Below are 15,422 nucleotides of genomic sequence, written 5' to 3' on the forward strand. Positions count from 1 at the left end.
ATGTGCCCCTGCTGTTACTCAGTATCAGCAAGCGATAAGGTAACGGATGTGATGTTGATAGGATTCAAATGTGCATCTGGCACAGTGGGGGATATTTATTATTATTGTGTTATTACTATTATCACGATATACGATGTTTGTGCGTTGTTGTTGTTTTTTGACGACCGCTACTTGCACCCGCATGCTGCCCACAGTCGATTCAGTGGAAGTGGTGAACGCACAGCTTGGGTCAGTCGCGTCCGAAAGCAAGTGCAGCACTTTCTTCCCCGGATTCTCAAACTGTCTTCGGCGTCTGGGTCAGATGGTGAGCCTTGTACGGGAAGATGAGGATGAACAACAAGCGGTTACCACGATATGCAGGTGGGCGCAACAGCTCTGTGATTCAGTTGCATTTGAACAAGGGTATAATGGCCCCTACCCCAATTCCAACATCGATTTTTATTCCCCACCACCCTGTTGCCTCTCCCGCAATAAATATCCACTTTTTTATATGGTACTACAAAAGCTGCTCCACCCTCCCCCACCCAACATCCATTTTTAGACCAAACCACTCTTCCCCTCTCCCACTCCAAAACATCTATTTTTTTAAATATCAAACCACTCTTCCCCTCTCCCACCACAAAGCATCTATATTTTTATATCAAACCACTCTTCCCCTTCCCCACCCCAAAACATCTATTTTTTTATTTATATCAAACCACTCTTCCCCTCTCCCACCACAAAACATCTATTTTTTTTTATATCAAACCACTCTTCCCCTCTCCCACCACAAAACATGTTTTTTTATATCAAACCACTCTTCCCCTTTCCCACCCCAAAACATCCATTTTTAGACCAAACTACTCTTCCCCTCTCCCACTCCAAAACATCTATTATTTTTTTTATATCAAACCACTCTTCCCCTCTCCCACCACAAAACATCTATTTTTTTTTATATCAAACCACTCTTCCCCTCTCCCACCACAAAACATCTATTTTTTTTATATCAAACCACTCTTCCCCTCTCCCACCACAAAACATCCATTTTTAGACCAAACCACTCTTCCCCTCTCCCACTCCAAAACATCTATTATTTTTTTTATATCAAACCACTCTTCCCCTCTCCCACCACAAAACATCTATTTTTTTTATATCAAACCACTCTTCCCCTCTCCCACCACAAAACATCCATTTTTAGACCAAACCACTCTTCCCCTCTCCCACTCCAAAGCATCTATATTTTTATATCAAACCACTCTTCCCCTTCCCCACCCCAAAACATCTATTTTTTTATTTATATCAAACCACTCTTCCCCTCTCCCACCACAAAACATCTATTTTTTTTTTATATCAAACCACTCTTCCCCTTTCCCACCCCAAAACATCCATTTTTAGACCAAACCACTCTTCCCCTCTCCCACTCCAAAACATCTATTATTTTTTTTATATCAAACCACTCTTCCCCTTTCCCACCCCAAAACATCTATTTTTTTTATATCAAACCACTCTTCCCCTCTCCCACCACAAAACATCTATTTTTTTTTATATCAAACCACTCTTCCCCTCTCCCACCACAAAACATCCATTTTTAGACCAAACCACTCTTCCCCTCTCCCACTCCAAAACATCTATTTTTTTTTAAATATCAAACCACTCTTCCCCTTTCCCACCCCAAAACATCCATTTTTAGACCAAACCACTCTTCCCCTCTCCCACTCCAAAACATCTATTATTTTTTTTATATCAAACCACTCTTCCCCTTTCCCACCCCAAAACATCTATTTTTTTTATATCAAACCACTCTTCCCCTCCCCCACCCCAAAACATCTATTTTTTTTATATCAAACCACTCTTCCCCTCTCCCACCACAAAACATCTATTTTTTTTTTTATATCAAACCACTCTTCCCCTCTCCCACCACAAAACATCTATTTTTTTTATATCAAACCACTCTTCCCCTCTCCCACCACAAAACATCCATTTTTAGACCAAACCACTCTTCCCCTCTCCCACTCCAAAACATCTATTTTTTTTTTTATATCAAATCACTCTTCCCCTCTCCCACCACAAAACATCTAATTTTTTTTTATTATATCAAACCACTCTTCCCCTCTCCCACCACAAAACATCCATTTTTAGACCAAACCACTCTTCCCCTCTCCCACTCCAAAGCATCTATATTTTTATATCAAACCACTCTTCCCCTTCCCCACCCCAAAACATCTATTTTTTTATTTATATCAAACCACTCTTCCCCTCTCCCACCACAAAACATCTATTTTTTTTATATCAAACCACTCTTCCCCTCTACCACCACAAAACATCTATTTTTTTTATATCAAACCACTCTTCCCCTCTCCCACCACAAAACATGTTTTTTTTAATATCAAACCACTCTTCCCCTTTCCCACCCCAAAACATCCATTTTTAGACCAAACCACTCTTCCCCTCTCCCACTCCAAAACATCTATTATTTTTTAAATATCAAATCACTCTTCCCCTCTCCCACCACAAAACATCTATTTATTTTTTTTATATCAAGTCACTCTTCCCCTCTCCCACCACAAAACATCTATTTTTTTTATATCAAACCACTCTTCCCCTCTCCCACCACAAAACATGTTTTTTTTATATCAAACCACTCTTCCCCTCTCCCACCACAAAACATGTTTTTTTTATATCAAACCACTCTTCCCCTTTCCCACCCCAAAACATCCATTTTTAGACCAAACCACTCTTCCCCTCTCCCACTCCAAAACATCTATTTTTTTTTTTATATCAAATCACTCTTCCCCTCTCCCACCACAAAACATCTATTTTTTTTATATCAAACCACTCTTCCCCTCTCCCACCACAAAACATCTATTTTTTTTATATCAAACCACTCTTCCCCTCTCCCACCACAAAACATGTTTTTTTTATATCAAACCACTCTTCCCCTTTCCCACCCCAAAACATCCATTTTTAGACCAAACCACTCTTCCCCTCTCCCACTGCAAAACATCTATTATTTTTTTTTATATCAAATCACTCTTCCCCTCTCCCACCACAAAACATCTATTTTTTATTTATTATATCAAACCACTCTTCCCCTCTCCCACCACAAAACATCCATTTTTAGACCAAACCACTCTTCCCCTCTCCCACTCCAAAACATCTATTTATTTTTTAAATATCAAACCACTCTTCCCCTCTCCCACCACAAAACATCTATTTTTTTTACATCAAACCACTCTTCCCATTTCCCATCCCAAAACATCCATTTTTAGACCAAACCACTCTTCCCCTCTCCCACCACAAAACATCTATTTTTTTTTTATATCAAACCACTCTTCCCCTTTCCCACCCCAAAACATCCATTTTTAAACCAAACCACTCCTTCCCTTCTCCCAAAAAACATCCAGTTTATATACCAAACCACTCTTCCCCTCTCCAACCCCAAAACATCTATTTTTATATCAAATCACTCTTCCCCTCTCCCACTCCAAAACATCTATTTATTTTTTAAATATCAAACCACTCTTCCCCTCTCCCACCACAAAACATCTATTTTTTTTTTACATCAAACCACTCTTCCCATTTCCCATCCCAAAACATCCATTTTTAGACCAAACCACTCTTCCCCTCTCCCACCACAAAACATCTATTATTTTTTTTTATATCAAACCACTCTTCCCCTTTCCCACCCCAAAACATCCATTTTTAAACCAAACCACTCCTTCCCTTCTCCCAAAAAACATCCAGTTTATATACCAAACCACTCTTCCCCTCTCCAACCCCAAAACATCTATTTTTATATCAAATCACTCTTCCCCTCTCCCACTCCAAAACATCTATATTTTTTTTATATATCAAACCACTCTTCCCCTCTCCCACCACAAAACATCTATTTTTTTTATATCAAACCACTCTTCCCCTTTCCCACCCCAAAACATCTATTTTTAGACCAAACCACTCTTCCCCTCCCCCGCCCCAAAACATCCATTTTTAGACCAAACCACTCTTCCCCTCTCCCACCACAAAACATCTATTTTTTTAATATCAAACCACTCTTCCCCTTTCCCACCCCAAAACAACTATTTTTAGACCAAACCACTCTTCCCCTTTCCCACCCCAAAACATCCATTTTTAGACCAAACCACTCTTCCCCTCTCCCACTCCAAAACATCTATTTTTTTTTTATGTCAAACCACTCTTCCCCTCTACCACGCCAAAACATGTATTTTTTATATCAAACCACTCTTCCCCTCCCATCCAAAATTCCTTTTTTATGCCTTACCCCCTCCCTCCCACTCTCCCCATCCAATATCCATTTTTATGCCTCCTTTCCACTGTCCCTCCTCCACCCAGTATCCATTTTTACACTAACACCCCTCCCTCCCTTTCCCTCATCCAACCATTTTCATACAACACCGCCTCCACTCCCCCTCTCCCATCCAACACCATTTTTATACTTCACCATCTCCCAGAATCATAAACATCACCAGTCAACGCATCATTCACAACGGTAGTTCCCTCAGCATGCAGGTGGCTTGGCAAGGCTGGGGCAAGTATGTCCCACGGGCAAGATCCTGCCTCACACACCTCCCAACCCACCCCACATGTTGGTTTTATGGCGGGTCGTCCCCATTTCCCCACCACCCCTCCCCCTGCATCACCCTGCACGATGTCATTCCTGTTGAAGAAATCAAGGGAATTTTATACGTTTGCGCTCCGTGTGCTTTGCCATGATACTTCCTTCCCACGCATCGACCTTAACAGCAAATACATGACGTCACTATCCCTAGATTATTGAGTCATCACTCCTTAATCCATGGAAAATAAAATGATGTTCAAATGGCCAGTACATGTACCTTCGAGCTGACAGCTCGCAAAGCAATCTGAGTTTACGTTTACATCTATCCCCATGTTTTTACGTTGACTCACATCCCTCCCTCAGTTTACGTGTACACACATCCCTCATCACGTTTACATTTACATCCATCCCTCCTTCAGTTTACGTGTGCACCCATCTCTCCTTGAGTTTACGTTTACATCCATCCCTCCTTCAGTTTACGTGTGCACACATCTCTCCTTGAGTTTACGTTTACATCCATCCCTCCTGCAGTTTACGTGTACACCCATCTCTCCTTGAGTTTACGTTTACATCCATCCCTCCTTCAGTTTACGTGTGCACACATCTCTCCTTGAGTTTACGTTTACATCCATCCCTCCTTCAGTCTACGTGTACACACATCCCTCCTTGAGTTTACGTTTACATCCATCCCTCCTGCAGTTTACGTGTACACCCATCTCTCCTTGAGTTTACGTTTACATCCATCCCTCCTTCAGTTTACGTGTGCACACATCTCTCCTTGAGTTTACGTTTACATCCATCCCTCCTTCAGTTTACGTGTGCACACATCTCTCCTTGAGTTTACGTTTACATCCATCCCTCCTTCAGTCTACGTGTACACACATCCCTCCTTGAGTTTACGTTTACATCCATCCCTCCTGCAGTTTACGTGTACACACATCCCTCCTTGAGTTTACGTTTACATCCATCCCTCCTGCAGTTTACGTGTACACACATCCATCCTTGAGTTTACATTTACATCCATCCCTCCTGCAGTTTACGTGTGCACACATCTCTCCTTGAGTTTACGTTTACATCCATCCCTCCTGCAGTTTACGTGTACACACATCCCTCCTTGAGTTTACGTTTACATCCATCCCTCCTGCAGTTTACGTGTACACACATCCATCCTTGAGTTTACATTTACATCCATCCCTCCTTCAGTTAACGTGTACACACATCCCTCCTTGAGTTTACATTTACATCCATCCCTCCTTCAGTTTACGTGTTCACACATCCCTTCCTTGAGTTTACGTTTACATCCATCCCTCCCTCAGTTTACATTTACACCCATCCCTCGTCACGTTTACATTTACATCCATCCCTCCTTCAGTTTACGTGTACACACAACCCTCCTTGAGTTTACGTTTACATCCATCCCTCCTTGAGTTTACGTGTACACACATCCCTCCTTGAGTTTACGTTTACATCCAATCCCTCCTTCAGTTTACGTGTACACACATCCCTCCTTGAGTTTACGTTTACATCCATCCCTCCTTCAGTTTATGTATACACACATCCCTCCTTGGGTTTACGTTTATGCCCTCCCTCCTTGAGTTTACGTTTACATCCATCCCTCCTTGAGTTTACGTGTACACACATCCCTCCTTGAGTTTACGTGTACACACATCCCTCCTTGAATTTACGTGTACACACATCCCTCCTTGAGTTTACGTTTACATCCATCCTTGAGTTTACGTGTACACACATCCCTCCTTCAGTTTACGTGTACACACATCCCTCCTTGAATTTACGTTTATGCCCTCCCTCCTTGAGTTTATGTTTACACCCTTCCTTCCTTCAGTTTACGTTTACTCCCATCCTTCCCTGAATATACATTTACTCTCATCCCTCATTCCCTCCTTGAGTTTATATTTACATTCATCTATCAAGTTTACATTTACTACCATCCCTTCTTGAGTTTACGTTTACTCCCATCCCTCCCTGAATATACATTTACTCCCATCCCCCTTCAGTTTACGTTTAATCCTGTCCCCCCTTCAGTTTACATTTACACCCATCTCTCCTTCAGTTTACGTGTACTCCCATCAATCCTTGAGTTTATGTTTGATTTATTTAATGCCAATGACCTGATCCTGGGTACCAACAGCGTACAATGATCCTGGGTACCAACAGCGTACAATGATCCTGGGTACCAACAGCGTACAATGATCCTGGGTACCAACAGCGTACAATGATCCTGGGTACCAACAGCGTACAATGATCCTGGGTACCAACAGCGTACAATGATCCTGGGTACCAACAGCGTATAATGATCCTGGGTACCAACAGCGTATAATGATCCTGGGTACCAACAGCGTACAATGATCCTGGGTACCAACAGCGTACAATGATCCTGGGTACCAACAGCGTACAATGATCCTGGGTACCAACAGCGTACAATGATCCTGGGTACCAACAGCGTACAATGATCCTGGGTACCAACAGCGTATAATGATCCTGGGTACCAACAGCGTACAATGATCCTGGGTACCAACAGCGTATAATGATCCTGGGTACCAACAGCGTACAATGATCCTGGGTACCAACAGCGTACAATGATCCTGGGTACCAACAGCGTACAATGATCCTGGGTACCAACAGCGTATAATGATCCTGGGTACCCACAGTACTGGATCCTGGGTACCAACAGCGTACAATGATCCTGGGCACCCCAAGCACAACTGCAAAATTTAGTGGCAGTCGACCCATCAGTTTTTGATTTTACAAGGAAAAGATATACAGACGTATCCTTATCTTGCATATAATACGCTGAGGGTCGAGGTGGTCGATCCTTTTAGAGCTGAAGGGTTTTTCCCCGATGCCCAACCCCCCGCCCCCTCCCCCCAGCCGACCTTCCAGTCGGACGCGTGAGGTTGTTCCATTGTGCAAACAACTCTTACATTTTCCCGTCGCCCTGTGCTCTTGGGGGGAGGGGAAGACAATGCAAATTCTCCATGTAAAGGTGTATCGTCTAGCGCCACCTCCAGGTCCCTTTACAGTACAGTATTCCTATCCCCACGTTTTCCAGTACAGTGAGGTGTATTGAATTGCACAGCAACAAGTATTTGGAGAGTTCTCTTGAATTAACACAACCCCCCTGGCCACTCCCATATCGAGCGGGTGCTTCTATCTATCCATAAGGGTCGAGGAGGTCCATCCTTTCGGAGATAAAGATTTTTTCTCTGTCGCGTCCAAATCGCTAAGAACGCCAACTATGCTTCTCCGGGACTTCATGTCGGTGTGCTGAGCAACAGTGCACTATATCATAGCGAGCATTGCTTCTCCGGGGGGAGGGTGTACGATCTTCTCGTCTCCTTCTTCTATATAATAATATGCTAAGGCCTTTCTGTTGTGGTATTCTTACCACAGGTTTCTGCTAGTTTTATGTTATTGGACAAGTATATTGCTTAGATTTGTAAATTATTTTGGAATAACTCCACGAATAGCATCTGATATTGATATAACATGGATGTAATATCATACTCCTCTTGATCAGTAAGTGCAGAGAGTGACATCAAAAAGTCAATGACTGACATTTTTGGTTGCTGGTTGTTTTTATCCATATTATTTATTTTATAATATAACATTCAGTGATCCTCATTTGTTTCTAAATCATGATAAGACCTTTATTAAGATGTATATACAAGGATTGTTCAAAAACTTCTCCGAATGAGGTACTTTATTTGGTAATATAATTCAATATTACATGCAATTAGTCAGGAAATATTGATATACACTTACATATATATTAAAGAAAATAGCATAAGCTTTGAGGCCTCTTTTCTGAGTATTTGTTTGGTAGAAGTATTTGAACTCCCGTCATATACAGTGACTTCAGAAAGTATTCACACCCCTTGACTTTTTCACATTTTGTTGTGTTACAGCCTGAATTAAAAACGGGTTAAAATGAGTTTTTTTTTGTCACTGATCTACACATACTACTCCATAATGTCAAAGTGGGAATCTTTTTTAAATTTTGCACTGTATATGTGCATAATGCTTCCACATCCTAAACTACAGTTCATAGAACACCTTACCCCGCACAGTCATATGAAAAAGGACATGTGAAGGGTCTTTTCAACTCTTCCTTTGCCTTTCCGAGCATGAAGCAACATCGCGACTCGTAGAAAAAATCTATATTCCCCATGAGCCGCGATTTTGTCTGAATCTCAATGTTCCCCAATGCTGAGAACACGAGCGGCAAATTTGATTGGTCAAGATGCCGTAAAATGGCGTAATATTTTGTCCAAGTGACTGCTAAAGAAAGCTTTTTGGAAATACCAACCAGGAAATTTGTGTTCTGCAGTGTTCAAGTATATAATTAAATTTAAATAAAATAAAGATTTTAAAGGTTGTAGAAAAAAATTCAGAAGTTTACCACCATTGATGCAGCGTCTTTTACACCACCTTATTGAACACGTTACATTTGTTATTTGTGCCTGTTTTTTGTGTCCTTTATGACACATCCCAAAATCAAGTTTCCTGTTTGGAATGACTTTCAATTTTTTTTGACTGCCAGACTGTCAGACAGACTAAAAAAAAAATACCTTACTTGATCCTCTCTGTGCATACATACTTGGGACGAGATTCCATACAATTTGCCAAATTGCAGGTTCGAATTCCGATTTGTGTTCTTCAGTGTTCAAAATAAAACATTCAATTTTAAATTAAGTCGTTCCTTGATCATAGACTGACGTCTGTAGACAGACAGTTACAGTGAATCAATTGCTTAACCCCGCTTGCGTGCAGGGTAGCTATGGTATACAGTATTTACTACATTCCAGCCTTGGAAGAAAAGGCCACGAGGCTGGTAGTGGGATCTCTTCCCACGCCTGAGAGCGATGACGAATTGCCGTCGTAAGTAGTAACGGGAAAGGTTCGTTGTGCCTTTCATGCGATTCTTGCGACAATTAGCAAGAGCCCCGTTTGTTCCCTCGGTCACATTTTACACTTAATTAAGATGCTGATTATGGCAACTGGAGCCCTGCTCTTGCTGGCTGAGCATCAGCTCATTCTGTATATGACGCTCCTCTTCATTGCATTTGAGCTGGAATTGTAGTATCGTTATCATAAGTTGTGTGTTGGGTTGTCCATGTTCAGTCTGCAAGTGCTGTGTATGAAGTCCTCCTTTACATGGAGATCACGACTCAACCTGTGCTGCTTTGTCGTTTGTACATTTCACAAGGCTATTGAAATCTCAATGCATCTTCACCTAAGAGACGTCAATGAATATATGAATACATAAATAGTGTATGTATTATATATGTACACATGTATTATGTATGTACATGTGTACATATATAACGTATGTACATGTTTAATGTATGTATATATAGGCTATATATATATGTATGTATGTATGTGTGTATGTATATATATATATATATATATATATATATATATATATATATATATATATATATATATATATATATATATATATACAGTATATATATATATATACAGTATATATATATTTATATGGATGTTTGTTGTAATGTATACATGTGTTTATATAATATATTCATGCACCTATGTAACGTGTATATATATGCATAATATAATATATAATGTAATGACATATGATATATTCTACATATATTTTATAGTCTATAACATATGTATGACTAAATACACACACATGTATATGCACATATATATATATATATATATATATATATATATATATATATATATATATATATATATATATATATAAAATATGCAGCTGTAGGTATGTAATGTGTATATGTCTAATACGTACATATATTTAATGTGTATAACGTACGTGTGTGTGTGTGTTTGTACTTATGTAGTGCGTGCGTGTACTGTACGAGCCTACGTATGCACGTTGTGCCGTGACGTCACGTCATGGAAGCCGCTGCCACAGGAGACGAGGCACCATCGTTAGACGTGTTTATCTCACGCAATATAATAGCGAAATGGAAAGCCGACCTCGCTCGAGTTTCCCCCCAAGGCGCGAGTCACGTGTGCATTCTACTTTCCCTGAATGAATAATTGATGTGCATGGAGCGGTCCTGCCTTGAACAGGGTCCTGCTCCAGCGCTCGGTATTAGTATTACTCGCATTATCGTATATACTTTATTCGAACGCGGCGACTGGACCTGTGTGAAACCACAGATTTATTTATTATTTTAACACTCATCCTCTTTAGGGTATTGGATTGCTGTTATATACCATTACATATATAGGTTTGTGGTTGCCTGGGCAGGGCAGTACAGGGCTTGGTGTATACAGCGTTATATACCAATTAGACTTTTTTATACATTTGTACAGATTGGTTCTTCCTCGCTCTTGCCAGGTTCGATCACCTGCCTTTGTCTGTAAGAAAAGAAGGCAATACTGTGGCATTTTTTATGACAATCCATTGAACTTGCTCCAACTATTGTCAGGATGTACAAATTCCGAAGATGTACAAAAATCATTTCAAAGCGTCAGATATGGTCAACAAGGTCTACCAGTCTGGCGTCTGTATGCCATATACATACCTGTATGCCATGCACATACCTGTATGCCATACACATACCTGTATGGCGTATGCCATGTACATACCTGTATGCCATGCACATACCTGTATGCCATGCACATACCTGTATGCCATATACATACCTGTATGCCATGCACATACCTGTATGCCATGCACATACCTGTATGCCATGCACATACCTGTATGCCATGCACATACCTGTATGCCATGCACATGCCTGTATGCCATGCACATACCTGTATGCCATGCACATACCTGTATGCCATATACATACCTGTATGCCATGCACATACCTGTATGCCATGCACATACCTGTATGCCATGCACATACCTGTATGCCATACACATACCTGTATGCCATGCACATACCTGTATGCCATGCACATACCTGTATGCCATATACATACCTGTATGCCATACACATACCTGTATGCCATGCACATACCTGTATGCCATATACATACCTGTATGCCATACACATACCTGTATGCCATGCACATACCTGTATGGTATCCTACCACCGCTGTTGTCTTATCTTATACTATTTACCATTTCATTTTAATATCGAATATTCTGATATATAAATACTGTTAATCGATATCATCATCGATAAATACTTGATAAAGAACGGATATTTTTTGGAAACTTTCCATGGGGAGGGAGGGTGCCTCGGTGGTGATGTGGGAATGGTATCGTTACCTTCCGGTGTGGGTTTTTACATCTCGCTGCTTCTCAGCGGAAATCTCAGAACCTTCCGACATGGTGCCGGTGACCACCTGTCCAGGAGCGGTTCTTCCTTAGCCCCGGAATCGTTCACTACTTATCGCCGGTGCCCCCAATGCTCGTGTCAAGAGTGTCGGTTTTGAGCCACCACCTTCCAGGGTCATTGCCCTGACGATCTGGAAAGCACAGCGAACTCGACCGGAGGAGCCAGGGGTGCAGAGGTCCGATGGCGCGGAGCTCGTTACGAGCAGCAGTACGCGATGTCGCTAAGCGCGGCCTTCCCCAAGGAGACGGTGTTGCAGAACGTGTCATCATTGAAACGTCGGTCCATCACAACCAAATTATTTGTTTCCTTTGGCCACCATTTACGCTGAGGTCCTCATGAAGGCATATTTTGTACTTTTATTCCGATGACAGCTCGAAATGGCTGTCTGCAGTCACATATCGTTCTACTTTTCCTTATATCTGCACACCGCGCACACCGCGCACACCGCGCACACCCATGCACCCTCTAAGCAATCTCGCAATGTCGCCATTGATAATAATATGAATTATTCCCTTTGAAGAAACTTTTCTTACGATTTGGCTTGGTCATGGGTCAACCTCCCAGACTCGGATTGGACACTCTACCTATTATGCCACTGATACAGGTTAAAAGCAATTGTTGCCAACATATGTTGAGGGTTCATTCAACAAACCCAATCGTATAGTGAGTGAGCTACTGGTGTTAATAAATTAGTTGTCATGTACGAATGCATATTGTACGAATGCATACACGTACGAATGCACATGTCATGTACGAATGACCTGGATACGATCACGAGTTTTGACCCCCTGGTTGTATCATCACTGAGGTGCGGCTGTGCTGTTCCACCAACTAATGCCAACAGGTGAGACACTCGGCTTAACATCGATCCGAGTGACGGCGGCGCACTCTGCGATGCCACGAGCTGCATGCGAAGCACGAATCCATGATGTGCTTCTTTGCTCGAACCGAAAAATCAATGGGCCCACAAACTACATCTAGTTTTATACGTACATGGTTTATGGATATACGGTTATTAAATAGGATAGTTAACGGGTGGTTAAATTTGAAAACATTTAATCCTTTAATATAAAACCCTGATGGTTGAACAATTGCATGCGAAGTGTTCATTTGCTTTGTACAGTGTACCCCTCCCTCCTTCCCCAGCCCTCCCCCTCCCACAGATCTACCGACGTCCATGTTCTCTTCTGTTGTTGTGCTTGTGTGCTTCCCTCTCCATTCCCCTCTTATCTCCCGCTCCCTTCGTTGTATGTTTTATGCTTCTGTGCACGTTTTCATGTTCAATGTGTTAGCTCTTACACGAGCCTAGACTTTGTATACAAAAAAAAACCTTTTTAAACAAATCCTCATTAAGCCTTTGGAGAGGCAGACTTTCACTGAAATTACCTCGAATACTGCACAAACGTGGTTGGGAGTCATCTATTTATTACGTACGTATAAGAATACCTTGCATGGAGTACACCAAAGTCGGCCCGGTATTGACCCGATTGCGTGCCGACACCGGTCCAGCCCGATATACCCGCTGGTTGCCATGGGTACAGAATTACTAATAAACAGACGGTCCCTTGTGTATGTTTTCATGACAGAGAATAACATGTTATGCACTGAGGCTATACCTTTGGATCTCACGATTACAGGAACCAAAAAGAATGTTCGGAGGTAATGCAAACTGTTGATGAACGTGAACGATTCGGTTTCTCATCCCGTCTGTTGTGCAACATCGCGGAGAGTGTGTGTATGTCCTGCAGCAAAACCATTGCATGCCTGTTATTTTTTATTTTTTTCCCCCTTTGCACCTTAATGAAGCGTCGGCCTTGTTGGTGTGTCGCAGGCACTGGGAGGAGTTCCAATCTTGCGCCGTGAATGCCATGTCGGACTGCCACAAAGAAGCAACGGAGAACTGGAGGTCTTTGGAGCGCGACATGAGGAAACTCAAGTTTAAAGGGAATATGTACACCCTCTGCGACCAAGAAAAAGGTTCGGCACTATGGTGCCGTCCGCACGTCCTGCTCTTGGTTTCCGGCCTAATCCTGGCCTTGCTGCTCGCACGGCCCTGAGAAGCTCGGACACATACGTGTCTCACACGTGACACGATTGCTTTCAAGAACTTTAAGGAGACCGCAGCTCCTTGCTGGAGGGCATGACTGTATGTACATGAAAATCTATTTTTAAAAGACAGCTGTCAACACATTTGAAGAAAAAAATAAATAATTAATTAACTGACACAGATACACGTACACACAGACACATGTCGCACTACATGAATCACGTGCGCAGATTCCAAAATAACGAACGACGCATAAACAGCACAATGAATGAATGTGATTGTCTTACTCTGTATGGAGATTCAAAGGCTTTCCAGGTCAATTTCCAACCTTTCCAGGCAGGTCGATGAACTCCTTTCCGGTTTCTGCTGCATCCCATAAGAAATATTACGAGCCTTTTCGGAGAGACGACAGGTGGTGGGATGGTGGGCCAGATATTTACTACGCAATATTCTCATGCAGCGTGTGTTGAAACCTTTGTACAAAAAAGAAATCGCCCTTTTTCACAATTTCTCAATCTCAGTGTTATTATGACGTGGTGTTCACCACAAGCTATTGCTGTCAAAATAATATTTATACAACACATTCGGTATAGAGAGCGATATACTTGAGTAACACTCATGTCACCTTCCATTATGCTCGTTGCTTTTTGCAGTGTGGTGTATGTTTGTGTGTGTGTACGCTTGCGTGTGAGATATATATATATATGTCTATATATATATATATATATATATATATATATATATATATATTTAATTATATTTATATATATATACTGTGTATATATATATATATATATATATATATATATATATATATATATATATATATATAATTATATATATATTTAATTATATTTATATATATATACTGTGTATATATATATATATATATAGATGCAAAGTGTCGCTAAAGTTTGTTGTCATGTTGCAATCATGTGATTAAACCCATTATCCAAGGCAAAAACACAGGGTCGGGGTCGATTTGGGTTGGGGGGGGGGGGGGGTCATTGTACGTTCATCACGTTTCCTCTGATCTGAATGCACGGTCCTGGCACATCTTCCAGAAAAATGCGTTAAACAGCGCCATGGGCCTTCTGGTGAGACTGACTTGGAGGGTTCATAGAAAGGTTCTCGGAGTGAGTTTCACTCACCATAGTCCAAGAAACGCGACGGTGTACCTCTAATATTATAGGTTTATGTGAGTCGGTCAAGTCATCCCACCCTACAAACAAAGCACCGTTACTGTTGATCCAGTGTCATCCGAAAGGTCGGAAATATGCTTTCCCAGAAATATATGTCAGTAGAAACAAAAATCTTTCAGGGATTTCCTTCTTAATTATAAACTTGTATGCGGTTTAAAAAAACGCATTTCTTCGACTGGTGTTAGTATCTCGATCTGACCATTTCTTGAACACTGCATGCACCCTCAGTCCTAGCGAAGAGTGCTAACTCACTGGTAACTCTTCTCATGTAGGAAGCGAGAGGAGTAATGGAAGTGCGA

General features: G+C 41.4%; 1 protein-coding gene across 1 annotated transcript in view; it reads left to right on the plus strand.

Annotated features, from left to right (window-relative positions):
* LOC137415901 (neuritin-like) overlaps window positions 1-14,880 on the plus strand; it is a 19,626-nt gene extending 4,746 nt beyond the window's left edge. The window contains exons 2-4 of the mRNA XM_068101425.2: window positions 195-360; window positions 13,706-14,627; window positions 14,816-14,880. Coding sequence (XP_067957526.2) covers window positions 195-360; window positions 13,706-13,931 — 392 coding nt within the window. The 3' untranslated portion in view covers window positions 13,932-14,627; window positions 14,816-14,880. The remainder of the gene's footprint in view (window positions 1-194; window positions 361-13,705; window positions 14,628-14,815) is intronic.
* The last annotated feature ends 542 nt before the right edge of the window (window positions 14,881-15,422 follow it).

Source organism: Myxine glutinosa, chromosome 9 (genome assembly GCF_964187855.1).
Source record: "Myxine glutinosa chromosome 9, kmMyxGlut1.1, whole genome shotgun sequence".
In the NCBI taxonomy this organism is placed as follows: domain Eukaryota; kingdom Metazoa; phylum Chordata; class Myxini; order Myxiniformes; family Myxinidae; genus Myxine; species Myxine glutinosa.